At 39.2% G+C, this 15,841-nt stretch overlaps 1 protein-coding gene across 4 annotated transcripts in view; it reads right to left on the reverse strand.

The window, feature by feature from the left end:
- GPSM2 (G protein signaling modulator 2) overlaps positions 1-15,028 on the reverse strand; it is a 31,383-nt gene extending 16,355 nt beyond the window's left edge. Inside the window, exon 1 of one of the 4 annotated variants that reach the window (XM_074599364.1) lies at positions 14,927-15,028. Coding sequence is in view for 2 of the 4 variants with exons in the window: in XM_074599363.1 (XP_074455464.1) it covers positions 2,037-2,098 (62 nt within the window). In the remaining 2 variants the exon portion in view is untranslated. Of the gene's footprint in view, positions 1-2,036; positions 2,346-14,926 lie in introns of those variants that run through there. The other 3 variants (XM_074599362.1, XM_074599363.1, XM_074599361.1) reach the window with 3 other exon arrangements.
- Between the last annotated feature and the right edge of the window lie 813 nt (positions 15,029-15,841).

Below are 15,841 nucleotides of genomic sequence, written 5' to 3' on the forward strand. Positions count from 1 at the left end.
CCTATTACATCTCTGTAATTCAGATGCATAAAATCACTAAACCACACCATCCTAAAATAAAGATCACAGAACGTTCCTGACTCCTGCCCTTATTCTTAGTTTCTATAGATCATGCAGAAGCATACCACTTGGACCACTCCAAAGCAACCCTTTGTTTAGTCAAACTAAGTTTGATGGCAAATTTAGAAACAGCACACACACACAAACACACAAGGAAACCACACACCTGAATTTTGGGTTCTTTTGCTCCAGTCAAGATCAAAGCAGTTACAAGTTTTTGGTGTATGAATTTAGCAGGCCAAGACAAGTGAGTTCTACAAATATTTACTCTATAGATCACTTATTAGCCCCACCTATTAACTTCAGCATTTTTTTTCAGTCACTAAACAACCGATAAATAAAACTACCACCCCCAGTAATTTATGACATATTCTTTCCTGCATTAAATTTTAAACTACAACCAAATAAAATCTTTCCAAATTATAGATGTTAAGTTAAATCATCATAAAATTCCAGTTCAATACACTGAATTAATCTGCAGTTTCTCTAAGTTTTAGAAAAGTTTAATATTTAAAAAAAAGTAAAAAGCATTATGCCTTTATGTTTTTTAAATGTTCATCAGATTACAGTTCTCACAGAAAAGTTTAATAAAGCCATTAATATTTTTATTGTTAATCAGTATCATTCAAGCCTGTACTGAAATACAGCATAAGGTAGGAAGACTTTTTGCCCTGACTGTGCTTGCCAATTTTTTTGTTGGCTTGTCAATTTAAACCAGACAATTGGCCGTGCCACTTTCTTCATCCATTTACTTCTGTAATAGTACCCTGAACAGCTCCTGCTTTTTTTAAAGAGCGAGCAAAGACCTTCTATAGTTTTCTGGGGAGGACCAAGAGCATCAGCAACAGTGTGGGTAAACATGTTACAGGAATTCTGGGAGTTAGACAGATTCCAGAAACACTTAGCACGGAAGAAACATCATGCTCACACACTTACGGATTCCTGCTGTCAAAGTCACGATGTAAAGATTTTAGCAAAATAAAGAGAGCAGAGAGCAAATTACAGTTTATTTGCTAATTTTCTCCTTACTAACCATGAAAAAGCTCCTCCTGCTGACTGCACTGCTAACCAGAACTAAGACTGTACTTCTATGAAACAGAAGAGAAGACCAATCTAACAGCAACTTAACACTATCAGAATGTTTTCAGGATTAATTTTAAGCCGTGGCATGTGCTGTCTTACAAGTAAGCGTAGTGCTTTGTTCCTGTTAGCTAGCAAGGAAAAGGCCTCCAAAGCAAGAATGACCAGAGTAGAGGGTGGGGGGAGCATTCTGCACTGGAATGCAATCATTCCAGTGTTTCTGTGTCCCTTCCTATTGAATGAGCTGGAAGATTTACCCTTCCAAACACCAGCCGTCCAAATACCATGCACTACACAATGCTTCCGTTGTTCAGGTTCATTAGAGGGAATCTGCAATGCTAACGTGATGCCCCAGGTCTGTAAAGGGGATTTTCAGAAGAAAAATGATACAGGGAAATCACATATCCTCTTAACTTGCAATAACAGTACTTTTTTAGCCCAAAGTATTAAAGCAGTTTCTATCTATCAATCAAATCTCTTTATTTTAAGCAAGGAAAACACTACTCTGGGTGACAGCGCACCTAAAAATTCATCACTCATAGAAGCAATAACGAGGCAAGTACAGAGAACTTTAGCAGACAGAACAATTTGCACATGCAGCGCAAACGCTAAAAACGCTATCGGAAATAAAAAGAAATACAGACAGTCGTGTACTATTCTGCAACCAACACAGTTCCAATACTATACAATCATGCAATTATACTAATATAACCTACTATATAACAAAAGTGAATTTTCATAGTTCAAAAATTGAGAAAAGCAAAGAAAAAAAGTTATTTTAGCTTTCTGTTTCAGTAATGCTAGTAACAGAGATACCAAACTATTCGTTGTAACTTGTTTAATTTCCTATTGTTAACAGCACTTATTCATCCATACTAAAATTAATACAATCTTACCTGTATCGCACATGAAAGGAACGATCTTCACGCATGCTTATCAAAACATTACTTTCCTCCATTGAGTTGCATTATCAGTAGAGAAAATAATACTGTTCTGTAGTAGGGTAAGTACTACGGAGAATTGTTGTCACACCACCATTCCAGTTAGTATATTAATAAGTTGGAGTAAAGATATCCTAAGCTCCTGTTGAAAACCTCTTCTTTATTAGTAAGGTAAGGAGGTCACTGTCAGACACATCTTAAACCTTCAGAAACGTGTTCAAGTTCTTTCATGCGTGGCCCTTTAAGCTCCATTCAGCTGCGTTTCTGCAAAGGGAACACAAGATGCTTGGCTTGAAGTCTCATAGTCAGTTAATAACTCATAACCATTTGCAGCTGATCTAAAAGCATAACACTACTCCTACTAAGCAGGAAGCATCAATCAAGAACTTAAAGCCAGAGCCAAAGCCTTCTACATACATATGGCAATCCCTGTAGGCAAGTGAGAAAGCAAAGAAGGTTTAATAAAAACCAATGCTCTCTTTTTTTCTGTCGGAAACTTCAAGTAGTTTACCCTTGTTAGTATTATTTGGCCTCATGAAATTCCAAGCAAAAGCTTAAAGGATGAAAGCTACAGACTGAAAGGCATAATATAAAACAGATCACAAACTGCTTTACACGTAAACAGTACTGCTGAAACCCTGACAGTTTGCTGAATTCCCGCAGTAGTCAGAGCCGGCTGACACAATCCCATCTGGAGATCATCCATTCTGGAGACCATCCGACCCAGAACATTATGAGCACAGAAGCCAGCAGAGGTTTACACTCTATTCCCCCTTCCCCTCCCGGCTCCCAAAAGAAAAGTGAGGAGTGATGGGGGATTGAGGTTTTGGTTTGGGGTTTTTTTTACGCTGGCTTCACATTCCAAAATGCTGCAACATTGTCATATGAGCTCCAAATTCTACTTCAAAGGGATTGCAGCAGCCAGCACTGAGAAGTTAGACATGTTTGGGCTAGCAGAGAAAAGATTAACAGAAAAGAAACACTGTATTCAAAACTTTACCCACTTTTAAGCTTATTTTTAGTAGAGAAGTTGATGTATTTATTGCTCAGTACTAATATTACCTTCCTTTGCAAGTAAACATATAGTTGTGTAATTCACAAATGCATATTTCATCAAGAGACTGCAGAGATGTCAAAAGACAAGAGCAGAGCTCAGATTTAAAGCTGTCACCAGAAGAAAATGCGACCCTCTATTTTTAATTGTCTATGTAGGCCATGCCTTTTCCTCTCATTAGCTTTATCAAGTACCAGCTGTGAAGATTCATGTTTCCCATCATACTCTACCTTGACAGCATCCCTCAAACAGACCATCCACATTCTTCCAGTCAAACAACTACTTTGCCCTTCCATGCTCACCATTAGAATTATTTGGCATCAACAAGTGGGTGTGGGTATATTTTTGCAATTACAAAGTGTGACACATACAGTTTACAATACCATTGCAACCCACATATTGGGAAGACTGTGTTACAGGTATTTACTCTCCGGAAGTTTGTCCGAACCTCAAATCAGATAACTCATACAAGCAGATAGCTGTAAGCCGCCCACTCTACAGCAATCATCCATGAGCATTCCCGGTGCTCAGCAAATGCAAGGTCACTGCAAGTTCTCTTCCACAGATGGATACACTCATGCAAATTACTACATGCCACAAAATAAAAAGTGTGCACTTTGGCAACTGGCATGGATCATGAAATAATGACTGGTAATGTGTTTGTATATTTATGCTGTAATTGTAATTAACTGAATAATTTGGTTTAAGAAGCTTTATTTTAAAAATAAAAAGCCAAACTTAATAAAACACCAGTTATATTTAAAAGTACATCAAAATGACGGCATTTATTTAAATATCAGTTATATTTAGAAGTACATTTCACATCAGCTGTTTATAACTTTGTTTTATCTGAGCTACACTTCTGTCCTCCTACTTAACCTCATCTGCTGACCGATGCCACCATCTCCCACCAGCTAGAACCACTACTCCTGCTTTCTTCCCTCCTTACTGGCCATGCAGCACATTCCTGGTCTTGGGAGGGTGATACAGACGCCCAAGTTGGCCAACACATCATGGTCACAGATCCAACAAAAATTACTGGGCCTGGTCTTCATAGCTCACGTCCTTCACCTGTAACTCATTAGGATGTCAAGTTATACCTTCAGCCATGCCAACATGTAATCAGTAAGCAAACTTAAAGCATATTAATTAGAGAAGTGGATTCAAAATTCAGGAGGTGGAAATCAATGAACATTTCCACAGACAGTATCTCTCAGGTGTAAACCGGCCTTGGGAGGATTACACTATAGCAAACTAAGCCTTGCTCTTTCAACTGGTGCATCTCAACTCTTCAGAAACTCTCTGTGTAACCAAGCCTTTCTCCAGCTGGTGATCAACTTGAGATTGACTCAGAGGACACAGTACTTCAGCAGAAAAGCCTAGTGAATTTACAGAGATCGGGAAAAGGTCTACTCTATCGGCATATCTAACAGTGAAACGGGCTTTCTCCTAAACTTGCATTTTTAATTAAAACTTCATGTAGCATGAAAAAAGCACTTGGTGCTTACTAGGAAAAAAATCTGTATTAATGCAAAGCTGCTGCTTTAAGTTTATTCCCTCCACACCTTTAAACAATGCAAAACCCATATCCACACTACAGAACTGCCCTTCAGGAAAGCATAAATAGAAAACAGAAGTTGTATACACAACTTTAATATGCACAATTTTACTATGCCAGCTCCCAAATGCAGGAAATCCCAGCTTTTTTGCAATTTCAAAGTCACAGAAAAAAGTACACAGAAAAAAGACTGGGCCTTCTTCAGAAGCGGAAAATTAAACTGGTGTTACTAATTACACAATGGTATGATACCAAAACCAACACCACCTCCAAAAAAATCAAATAAAGCAAGGCAGAGGTTAAGCAATCAAATGTAGCACCAAGTTTATATCCCGTATTAGACAAAATATGAACTTTATCAACCCTTATTTGGAGAAAATGGTGAGCCATAGTTAGGGCTCATTCACCTCGTCTATAGACAGCTAAAGGATCTTCAATTAAACCATCAGTAAAAAGGTAACTTTGCCTCAATTCAGTCCTTTATCAAGAAAATGTACTTATCACTGTCAAAAAGTCTCTTTTTATTATTTTCTATTATACCACAGATTTACATAGAAGCGATACAGAAGCTTGGGGTTTGCGCGAGGTTTTAAGACTGAATTCCTTACTAAATTCTATGAAACTACTTTTAACTTCATTCTCTGAAATTGCACAAAATCTATTAGGTTAATTTCTACATATTTTACAATGAAATAAAAAAAAAAAAAACATAAAATAGTAATGTTACAAACTGAAAGTAATTCCACACAACAGTGCTTTAAAACATGAAACCCCATCATGTTTGCTTCAGTATTTGTCATAAAATTATTATCAGTGTTCTCAGAAAGGGAATGAAGGCCTAATGGCTGATATTCAAAGAAAGTACACCTCAACCTTCCATTAACATCACCGAACTGAATCACTGATATATATATATATGTGTGGGCTAAGACTTGAATGAGGCTCGCTCACTCTCAAGAAAAATTATGGAAGAAACCAAGACACCCCCATCTTCAATTCTGATCAGTACATTTCAAGTCACTGACAGCAATAAAAAAATAGCTATAATTTCCTTCTCAAAAGCCTGTTATGCAAGCTAATTGTCCTAGGTATTACAACTTCAAGACAAGTGTTTCATGTTTTAAGGCAATTTCCATTTCAGAAAAGATTTGATTACATACTATGAATTTTACCACAATGGTAGACAAGCACTTTAACCAGTTTCCAGTTCTTCATTACACTGAATGTCTATGATAGATCCCTTCATTTTAACTTTTGATAGAGTACCACATTTCCATGAATCAGCAAGCAACAGAAAGCTGATACTGCTATTTATTAGCAGTATATAGAGCCAATAATCACAATATGGTGGAGAGGGAAATGTTTTTTTCCCCTGTATCTCCTTAAAACTGTAGATTTCTGCAGCTTCATTGTCTTCTTCCCTCAACCCATACCTTACTTTTTGGAGTTTGTCAGATGATCAGAAGTATTGCATTGCTTTATCTACAGTTACATGGCTGACTGGCTGACGTAGGCTGACTGGTCACTTGGGGGCTGACAAACAGAATGCTATTCTGTTCAGTTCAATTCTTTCTGCTTTTCCCTAAAGGAGACAATCAAGTAATGCCTTCTCTACCCATCTGCTATTTTTCACAAAGCTATAGGAACAGAGCATCTGCCAAATGAAGTCGTCACTGACGGAGATTCAAAAGCTCCTGGAGGAAAGTACAGATAGCAGTAGACTAATTGCACAAATCATATTTCCTTAGAAAAAAACAGCTACAGAGATTTGTTGTTTCAACATTAAGGCAAATTTCCCCAACAGTGAAATAAGTTTGGATTTCCTTTTGGGAAGAGGTTACAGCATGGGGGAAAAAAAAGGAAAAGAAGCTTGAACTGGATTATCTAAAAACAAAACAGAGCTTTGCATATCCTATGGAGAAAGGAAACAGACTAAACAACAACAAAAATATACTGACAATTCTATTACCGAAAAATGGAGATTAGCTTGGCTCCAGACCTTCAAAATACAAAACAGCATATAAACACAACTAGTACAACAAGGAACACTCAGAGCTAGACAAACCATAATTTTAGTCTTCAATGCTGTCCAAGGACATTTTTAAAATTCACCTGAATCAGCAACTAAGCCTAAAATAAGCAAAAAAGCCCCTTAAAATTCTATATCAAGTTTAATATTGTATTTACATAGTAAACAGCATCATCATTAGCATTTCTGTAGTAATAAATATTTCACTGCTAAGGAACCTTAAAATAACTGTGTGCCAGGTTGGGAAAAAGCCATTTTTTCCAAACCTTGAGCACAGTACAATACAAGTATAAGAAACACTGTACTATGACCAGTGTGGTTACCCTTGGAAGCTTATTTTTAAACTCCTCTCTGCACCACTTTTGACAGAAGTTCAACGGCTGATTAGCTGACAGCACATAGAAACCACCTTCACTGACAAAAATTTGAGGTTTTATTCAGGGTCAATGATGACATGGAGCAATACCTGCTCTGAAATACTGCCAGAATATAAATACCAATAAATACTGAAATACCCCCAGAATGAACCACAGGGCTTCTTTTAAAGGACTGTCTTAGCAGCATGCAAGCGTACTTTCCAGCATACAATCCAAGTGCAGTCAGTGCACATCAGACATTAACAGGTTGCATCTAAAGGACAGAACAGGAAAGCTGAGGTTCATAAACAATTACCTCAGACACTCCTCCTAGGTGTGAGTCCGATAAAGCAGATTCTGCAGAGCTTGTAATGACTATGGAGCACAGGAAAGACCAAGCCTAACACATCCTATGCTGTCAGACTCATCAGACAAGCTGCAAATAAATTAATACCACTGTCTAATGTTCTTGATTCAGGTGCTCCCTCCTGCACCCCAATTATATTTACTATGCTGACTTATAATATGGGCCCATGTTAAACTAAGACACATTACTGAATATTGCAGACAATCCTAACATGGGTGGAAGGGGTGGGTATTGTATCAGGTTTGTGCCACATGTGATGTTCTTTCAACAAAATAGAACACCTACCAACCCCCTGCTCCGCAAACCTGGAATTTCACTTATAGCAGACTCATAGAAGAAGGAATATGAAGTTTCCTCTCCTTTCCTCAAACCACATAGACAGAGCTATCTCTTATATATGAAACCATCAGCTCCTTGCTGGAAAGAGAATCAAAAAATTGTAACTGACAGCATAAGGCTATACAGGCATTTATCACCAGAACTGGTCAATGCATCGCTAACTACCTTTTATGAATCAAAAGAACAGAATTACTATAGTGAGGTATTGTTGTGATTTGGGCCGGACTGGCAGACAAGAATGACAGACCCCATTATGTATGAAATTATTTCACCCCCCTTCTTAGCCAGTTAATGCCCAAGACTTAATTACTTCAGTATAACAAACACTCTTTTCAGAGAGTCAACAGAAGCACAGAGGTTATAAAAGAGTAGAAAAATACTAATAATAGGAGCTATGACACTCGTGACACGTCCCCTCAAAAAATTAAAATTGCTAAATGCAAAATCACACAAATACTATCATTATCTGTCACACGCTCCTGAGTGATCCAACTGATGCTGTTCTCATTTCTCTCCCCAATTTGTTTCTACTACTGCATTTACCCGAATAGAATAAAAGGGTTTTTATACAAGTATTTTAATTTACTCTTCAATTTATTTTAATTTACTCATCAATATGATTGCAGGAGGAGAAACCCCCTAATGGCAAAGGAGCACAGGTATGCCCAGAACAGTCCAAAGGAGTACAAAGTAGGACTGTAAAAGAATTTTATTGAAAATATTAATAACTATGTGAAACAACATAATGAAAATATTGCATAAAACCCCACAACTACTTTACAAGATTAAATACATAATTATAAATCATACTAGTATATTAAATTCTATTTATATTTTTAAATTAGCTTTAAAAAGATCCTAGCAATAAGATCCTTCTAAATCTTGACATGATCTTTAAAAAAAAAAAAAAAACCAAACACAAAACCCCCCCCCACAACCTAATAGGTGACGAGCATTTCTGAGACAAATTTTGCTTACAACGAAGTGAGGATCTCACCGCATCCACAGTTGACTCTAGAAGAACACAGCTCCAGACCAGAGTAAAACATTTATTATTTAATTGCTAATATGGTCCTGGACTATGACAGACATGGTAACAGTGGAGATATTTAATTTATTACTCTATTTCTAAAAACATTGTTTGTTTGTGGTTTCCTTTATTCCTTTGGTTACCTAAACCCAATTGACCTTGCTGCACAGTGAGTTCTAAATACAGGTAAGAGAAGGTTCGTTTCCTCAGTGCCCTTTCACGTAGGCTAATTCCTCTTGATTCTGCCTCCACTTGCATCTCTTTTTGGCACAGCAGACTAGATGCCCTGGCTTATACAACATTCTGTCAAGGGCAAACAAAAGCCTAGGAGCATTTTTGCATGCCCTGTATATACTTTCCACTTATTCTGTATATTAAGAGGAGGTTTTTTCCTTTCTGTTTGTGGATTATGTAGCTTAATAGAGCATTTGGGGCTTTAAGTAATGCTAAAGGTCTGCAACATGACAAGCCTTTTAAACTCTGTACCCTTTTTGTTCATTTTTCCCCTCTGTTGTTAAAGGGTTGTGCAAACACCTCCTTTAACAAGTAAGCATTACCTAGCATCATTTTCCATATTACTCACAATTATCAACCTTAAAACACAAGCAGTCTTAATGACACAAGTTATTTATGCCAGATCATAAAAAAATTATTCCAAACAATCATGGTAACTGAATCCAGAAGCATCTTCCTTCTCTGAGTCAGAAAGCAGCTCGCCCGCGTTCTTAAGGGTTATTTTCTTTTCCTTTCATACAAAATACCCAAGCAGCAGATAAAAACTGCATACACGCTATGCAACAAGAGAAACATATATCATACCAAAAACTAAAGAAAAATTTAACACTTTCAGTTAAGGAACATTCAAATTTCTGGACAGAATCTGCTACCTCTACTCACACTGAACACCCTATTTTCACCCAGCAATCAGATTGAAATGTAAATACATTCCTTAAAATGGAATAATTACGGGCAGAAATAGAGGCCAGAAACTTAATCCTCATTGCTGGTATATTCAGAGTACCGCCATAGTTCCAGGCCAACTCAGTAAATGCAAAGGTACCCTATTAGACATAGTTAAGGTACAGCATAGGTTCGTAAATAGAAATATTTAAGGCATCTGGCAATGATGCAGGCCATATAGTGACTTACAGTTTTAGAATGATTGTAGACAAAACCAAAAAACCAGCTAGCACGCATACTTCCACTGAGTAACACAACGAAGCAAGAAATGCAGATATTAAACTGATATGTGAGTGTATTAAGTATCAATCAGTGTTCAATGATGCAAATGTGGACCTCTCAGTGCCTCTATCACAGAGTACCTTTCCAGAACAGAACGTCCTTTTTCTAGGAGAATCAGTATTTAGCTGGAAATCAGGTTGCTACTTAATGTACGTAATTACTGTCTAGTCTACAAGTTAAAGAACTGGGTGTAGCTAACACAAGTAACCACAAGTATTTTTATTATAAGGATATTCCTGCAGATAGTTTATGTAAGCCATCTATTTAAATCCTGAAGTAAGGCAATCCCACACTATGACAAAATAAGAAAGGAAGAGAACACAAAGTGCCAGCAGAATGTAACTAATATCCCCATAATAAAACTAATCAGGCAACTGAGAATTAAATGCAACAAGATTAAGATTTCAGATATGAGAAGACAGAATAACATTCTCTCTTTGCCTTAAAAAAAAAAGAGCAAAGTCAGAATAGCTGATAATTTTTCACATATTTGATACATTAAGGTATTAGGATTCCTTCATATTTATTTTTTTATCAGAATGAGTTCTAAGATTTTACATACTGTTATTTGTAGACTGAAAACAAATACTGCACTGCCTTCTTTCCAACCATACCACAATTGGAGATGAGATTTGCAATTTTAAACTGCTTAAATGCCACAACAGACTTCAGTGACAGTTCACAACAAAGTAATAACTTGTGATCCTTTTATTCTTAGCATAAGTTTAAATCATATTACTGCAAAATCAGTAAGAGTTTTGTTACCAAGTTCTGAACACAAATTTGAACATTGCTCCTTCTGCTAAATAGGGACAATTTCATCATGCAAATTAACATATACTAGATCTCAGGCCTCTCCCAGCCAACAAGACATTTACTCAAGTACCTTCAATTTGGGAAATGGAGCATGTTATACGATGTGAAAGAACAACAGATTGGAAAAGTTTAGCACAAAATTTTGACTATTTGTCCTTAAGCTGATAGAGCAAGTTGATCGCAAATCTTTCCAATAGAATGTTCCACTTAGCTCAGCTACTTCTTGACCTATAACACCTCTTAAAAAGAGATCCTGGTAAGTAAAAGAAAGAAGACAGATTGCACGAACACCTTGCAGAGAAAGGGGGAAAATAAATCTTAAGATTTCATAAATTAAAAAAAAAAAAAATCCGTAGAATCACAGGCAGTAAAACACTACAGCAATTTAAGTGAGGCAATACAACTGCTGTATCAAATTTCCTATTTCACACTGTGATGCTCATTCAGAGATTAAGTGGGCATTCAGCATAAAGAACTCATTACCACTCCAGCAAGTTTTCATCCTGCAAAGAGCAGATGTAGCTCTTCTAGAACGTGTAGTACACAACTGAAATGATCCGTGATAGTTTTACTGTCAGCAGCATTGCTTGGTGCATCACCTGTGCCCCTCAATTCTCAAGTATTAACAGCAAGCGTTAACTGCCTTCTCAATTATGAGTCTGCAGATGAAAACATGCAGCTACAACCTGTAAAAACTGTAAAAGCGCACAATGAACACATACTATAGTGACAAGAACACGTGTTGTTTCTTCTTATTGTTTGCTTCCTACAGACACCGGTACGGTTTATTTATGGCACATCACTTACATAGATTCGAGGAAAAAAGTAGTATTTGTTGAGGTGCCAAGTTGTAAATTTGAGATGCAGACGCAAATCTATTCAGAAGCCAGTCAATGCATTTCTTTTAGTCTGTGTGATAAATACTGAACTGGGCTCCATTTTGCCCCTACTGCCCACGGATTTATCCACTACGTATACACATTATCACACAAATACTATTGGTCACAATAGCGCATCCTCTCCTCTAACAAACCAATGGTCGCTAAGTAAGGTACAGACTCCAAAGTGTTGCATGCAAGGAACAAAATTCATAACTGTATGACAGCATAATGATGGCAGAAAAAAAGGTAGTAAATAGAAATGCTGAAGAAATAAAAAAGATTTAGAAAAGCTTCTTGGTAGATTATGTGTAGTTTGTTTTCCCTGTAGCTCAGCTACATGGAAGTTTTTCCTTCATATTAGTAAAAGGTTTATAAAACACAAAAGTTTTATCATACAAACAAGAACCATGTTCTTCAAACGTTGCCAAATTTGAGTCCCAAGAGGCAGCTTAACATTAAGCACCTGTTCAATACTGTTCAATACTACCTAAGTTTCAGACCATCTCTTGTCAGTTTTTCCACTTCTATTTTTCCTGTATTTTATATTCCTAATGTTATGGTCTTCCACAAAAATAGTACTTTATTTTTCTGATATGATCATTAAGCTGACTTAAGATTAAATGCCTAAATAAAAGTTAAGGGTTTTTTTACTTCACCTGGTATCCTTCTATTCTTTCATTCACAGGAAAAGTAATAGCAATGTTTCTATTTTTGTTATAGGTTTTGCTATAACCTTGTGAAAGGTTAATCTTTCACAAAGTCATAAGATCAGTACTTACTTCTTAAATATAAACAATTTACGACGTTAACCTTAAAGACTACTAAAACCAAGACCACAGTTACCAGATCTGGACAGGAACAACTAAGTTGTGGAAAGTGAAACTGACTGCACAACTGCTACAAAAAAACTGAATGACAAAAAGAGGAAAGTACAAATATCTTTGCTATTAAATTTTAAAAACCACAAAACTATAAGAAAATAAAAATGACCCTGTTTTAAGCAAAATAGAAGAATCCAGAAAAACTGTGTAAAACAAGGAAGACTCCTCACACGTTCAATAGTTAAAACTACGGACAGATAGAATCTATTTTGGGGAAAAAAACCAACCATTTCTTACTAAAACTTTTCCTTCCTAACTAATAGGGAGCCAATCTGCTCTCCAAATCATATTGCACATGGGGATGTGAAGAACACTGGTTTAGAAAATTGGTTTGCTGTCATTCATTGACAAAAAAAGGCTGAGAATTGACATTAGAAACAGTTCTAGCAAAACAAAAATAAATTCCCACCCTGACAAGATGTAAGAGGTAAGACTCATTTCCAAAATTGTGTTGTTCTCCTCTGCAAAATGTCAAAATGAACAGGTGTTCTATATTTTTTGCAATGTTTTTACTCAACATTAATACTAGAAGAGACTGGCTTGCTGACTACCAAAAGAAAGTCAAAGAGAAGAAAGATGTTATCTCTAAATGCCTCAAAAAAAAAAAAAAAAAAAAAACCAGAAAAGAAAAAACAATTTAAGCCAAGTGACAATGAGAACACAAGAACAAAACAATAAAATGCCTATCAATGCCTTTTCAAAAGTTACTTTAACCTAATCATCAAGTCCTGAAGCAATTCTCCAGCAAGAGAAGCAGGAATGTACAATCCAAAGTCGTTTTAAGCTGCCTGAAAGAGTTACAAGAGCATTTAATAACAGCATTTTAAATAAAGTAACAGAGAAGACACACATAGGTTTCTTCTAGTCCAATAAAGCTGTCTTAAGTCTCAGGTACATTTTGTCTCAGCTTTACAGGGAAGTTACTGAAAGTATAAAGTCCTTCCCGCCAAAGAGGGATGCAAAACCACAGTTCAGAGGTCTAGGTAACCATTAATGGAACTAGTAAGAAGGAACACTGGTACAGGCCTACAAATCAGTTTAAACACACAATAAAAATATATAAGCAAAGAATTTAAAAGGACTGCACTGTGAGGATGACCTTTTTGCTGGTATTTTCAGCTTTAATAAAATTATGACTTAAACAAAAGGTATAAAGCTTTCAGACAAAATTTAAGGAGGGACTGGAATCTCTCAACTGCTCTTTTTGAGATGCAAGACTCAGCATGTTCTTCTAAATTCTGAGATGGTTGCGCAGCTCTCCATGGCAACCCAGGATGCACGCACCCTGCAGCCCGCTGTCAAGAATCTAACAGGGACGGCACACTGGGCTGAAAAAGCATGTAACACAAAAGAAAGGCCACAACTTCAAGGTGGGGTACAATTTGTATTTGCAACCAGGTCAATAAAGGGATAAAGAATTCCTGATTAAATAATTCCTGATTAAATATGCTCCTCCATTCAAAAACTGAATAAGCAAAAGAAGGGGAGGAACTACAGTTGTAAAAGCTATGGTCTAGTAGATAAATAAGACTAGGTATGGTACAATTTGAGTTTAGATATGCCACAACGCAATACCTATCTCAAACTCATAAAGAGTTTAGAGCTTGTTCCCTGTACACTCTTCGCCATACGTTTGCAGTCTACTAGTTCCTGTTATATCAATAGCCCGTTTCAGTCACCCCCTTAAAATTTTATTTACTACTTATCATCCTTTACCTATCCTGTTAAGCACAACGCAACCGATTAAAGGTAGCTGAGGTAATGCCTTGTCACTAATTCACTTTAGAGAAGGAAGGGTGACCCCTCAACGATATACAACCAATAAAGGTTGGATAGGCATGTCTTGTTTTTGCTTCCAAAGAAGTGAGCTCAACGACTGCCAGAAGTACCACGTAAAACTCCAAACTCCGGACTCAAGACACAAACAGCAGCCTTCCAGAGCTGGCTGTACGGCAGGTTTATTCGCCACCACATCAGGCCGCTCGGAAGCAGCTCTGCAATAAAGGCCGCTCGCTGCAGCCTTGCGAAGCCGGGACCGGAGGAGCAGGCGCTGCCGCCGCAGCTGCGCTCGGAGCCACCCCGCCACGGGAGCAGGTGCTGACAGACGGCGGCGGGACCCGGCGGTCCCACCTGGGCCAGGCGTCCCCCTGCGGCACGGCGGCGGACCGCCGCAAAGCCCCCCACACACCCCCTTCCCGACACCCAGCGCTCACCGACGCGACCCCCGCCCCGGTTCCGCACCGGCCGCCCGGGCTCCCCACCGCCCCATCCCGCCCCGGGGCGGCGCCTTACCTGCGCTGCCGGCGCGGCCGCGGGCTGAGGGGGCCGGCGCGCGCCCCCTGAGAAGGAGCCGGTTTCCCAGAGCGCTCGGCCACGGCGGGGGCGGCGCGCGCCCCGCCCGCCCCTCCCACGCGCAGCCGCTCTTCGAACCCACCAATCGCCGCCCTCCCCGCGGTGAGGGGGAGGTGGGGGGAGCGGCCAACGGCTCTGCGCACGCTCCGCCCCGCCGCCGGAAGGCCGCATCGTTCATACGGACCAATGGGGAGGGAGGGGCGGGGCCAAGGCGGTGGGCGGGGCACCCCTTGAGGCGCGGGGCGGGGGAGGAGGGAGGTGCCCGGCCGCCGCAGCACCTGCGGGCCAGCCCTGCCGCCCCGCCGGGGAACGGCACCGCCCACACGGGCACCGCGGTCGGGTTACCGGCCTGTAAGCGGAGATGGCGGCGGCGCCGCCGCGCACCTGGCGGGCCCCGCTGCGCCACCCCTACAGCCGGCTGGGGCGGCGGCGGGTCGGGTAACAAGAGCAGCGCAAGTGCAGGTGATCCCTGAGCCGCCCGGGCGGAACGCAGTGCCGCCGGAGGGGGAGTTTTCACAACAGCAGCGCCGCTCCCTTCCCCACAAAGAAGGAGAAAGCAGAGCCGCGCCGCGGTAGAGTCGCTGTAGGAAACGGGCTGTTAAGTGCGCTTCTTTCGGCTCATACCGCTGGAACAACGGCGTTTATGAACGGCGTTACTTCAGTATCACATTCATTCATTGCATTTTATCTGATGAAATGGGGTGAGAAATCAATTGAAAAAAGTTTGTTGATTTTTCTCTGGTGCAGAGGCTGAAGAAACAATGGTGAGGAGGTAAAGTGTGGGGAATTGTACTTTATTACTTTTTTTTTTTTTTTAACCGAGGTTGAATTCTAATACCATTGTCTATAATTTTG

Source organism: Larus michahellis, chromosome 8, assembly GCF_964199755.1.
Source record: "Larus michahellis chromosome 8, bLarMic1.1, whole genome shotgun sequence".
Lineage (NCBI taxonomy): Eukaryota > Metazoa > Chordata > Aves > Charadriiformes > Laridae > Larus > Larus michahellis.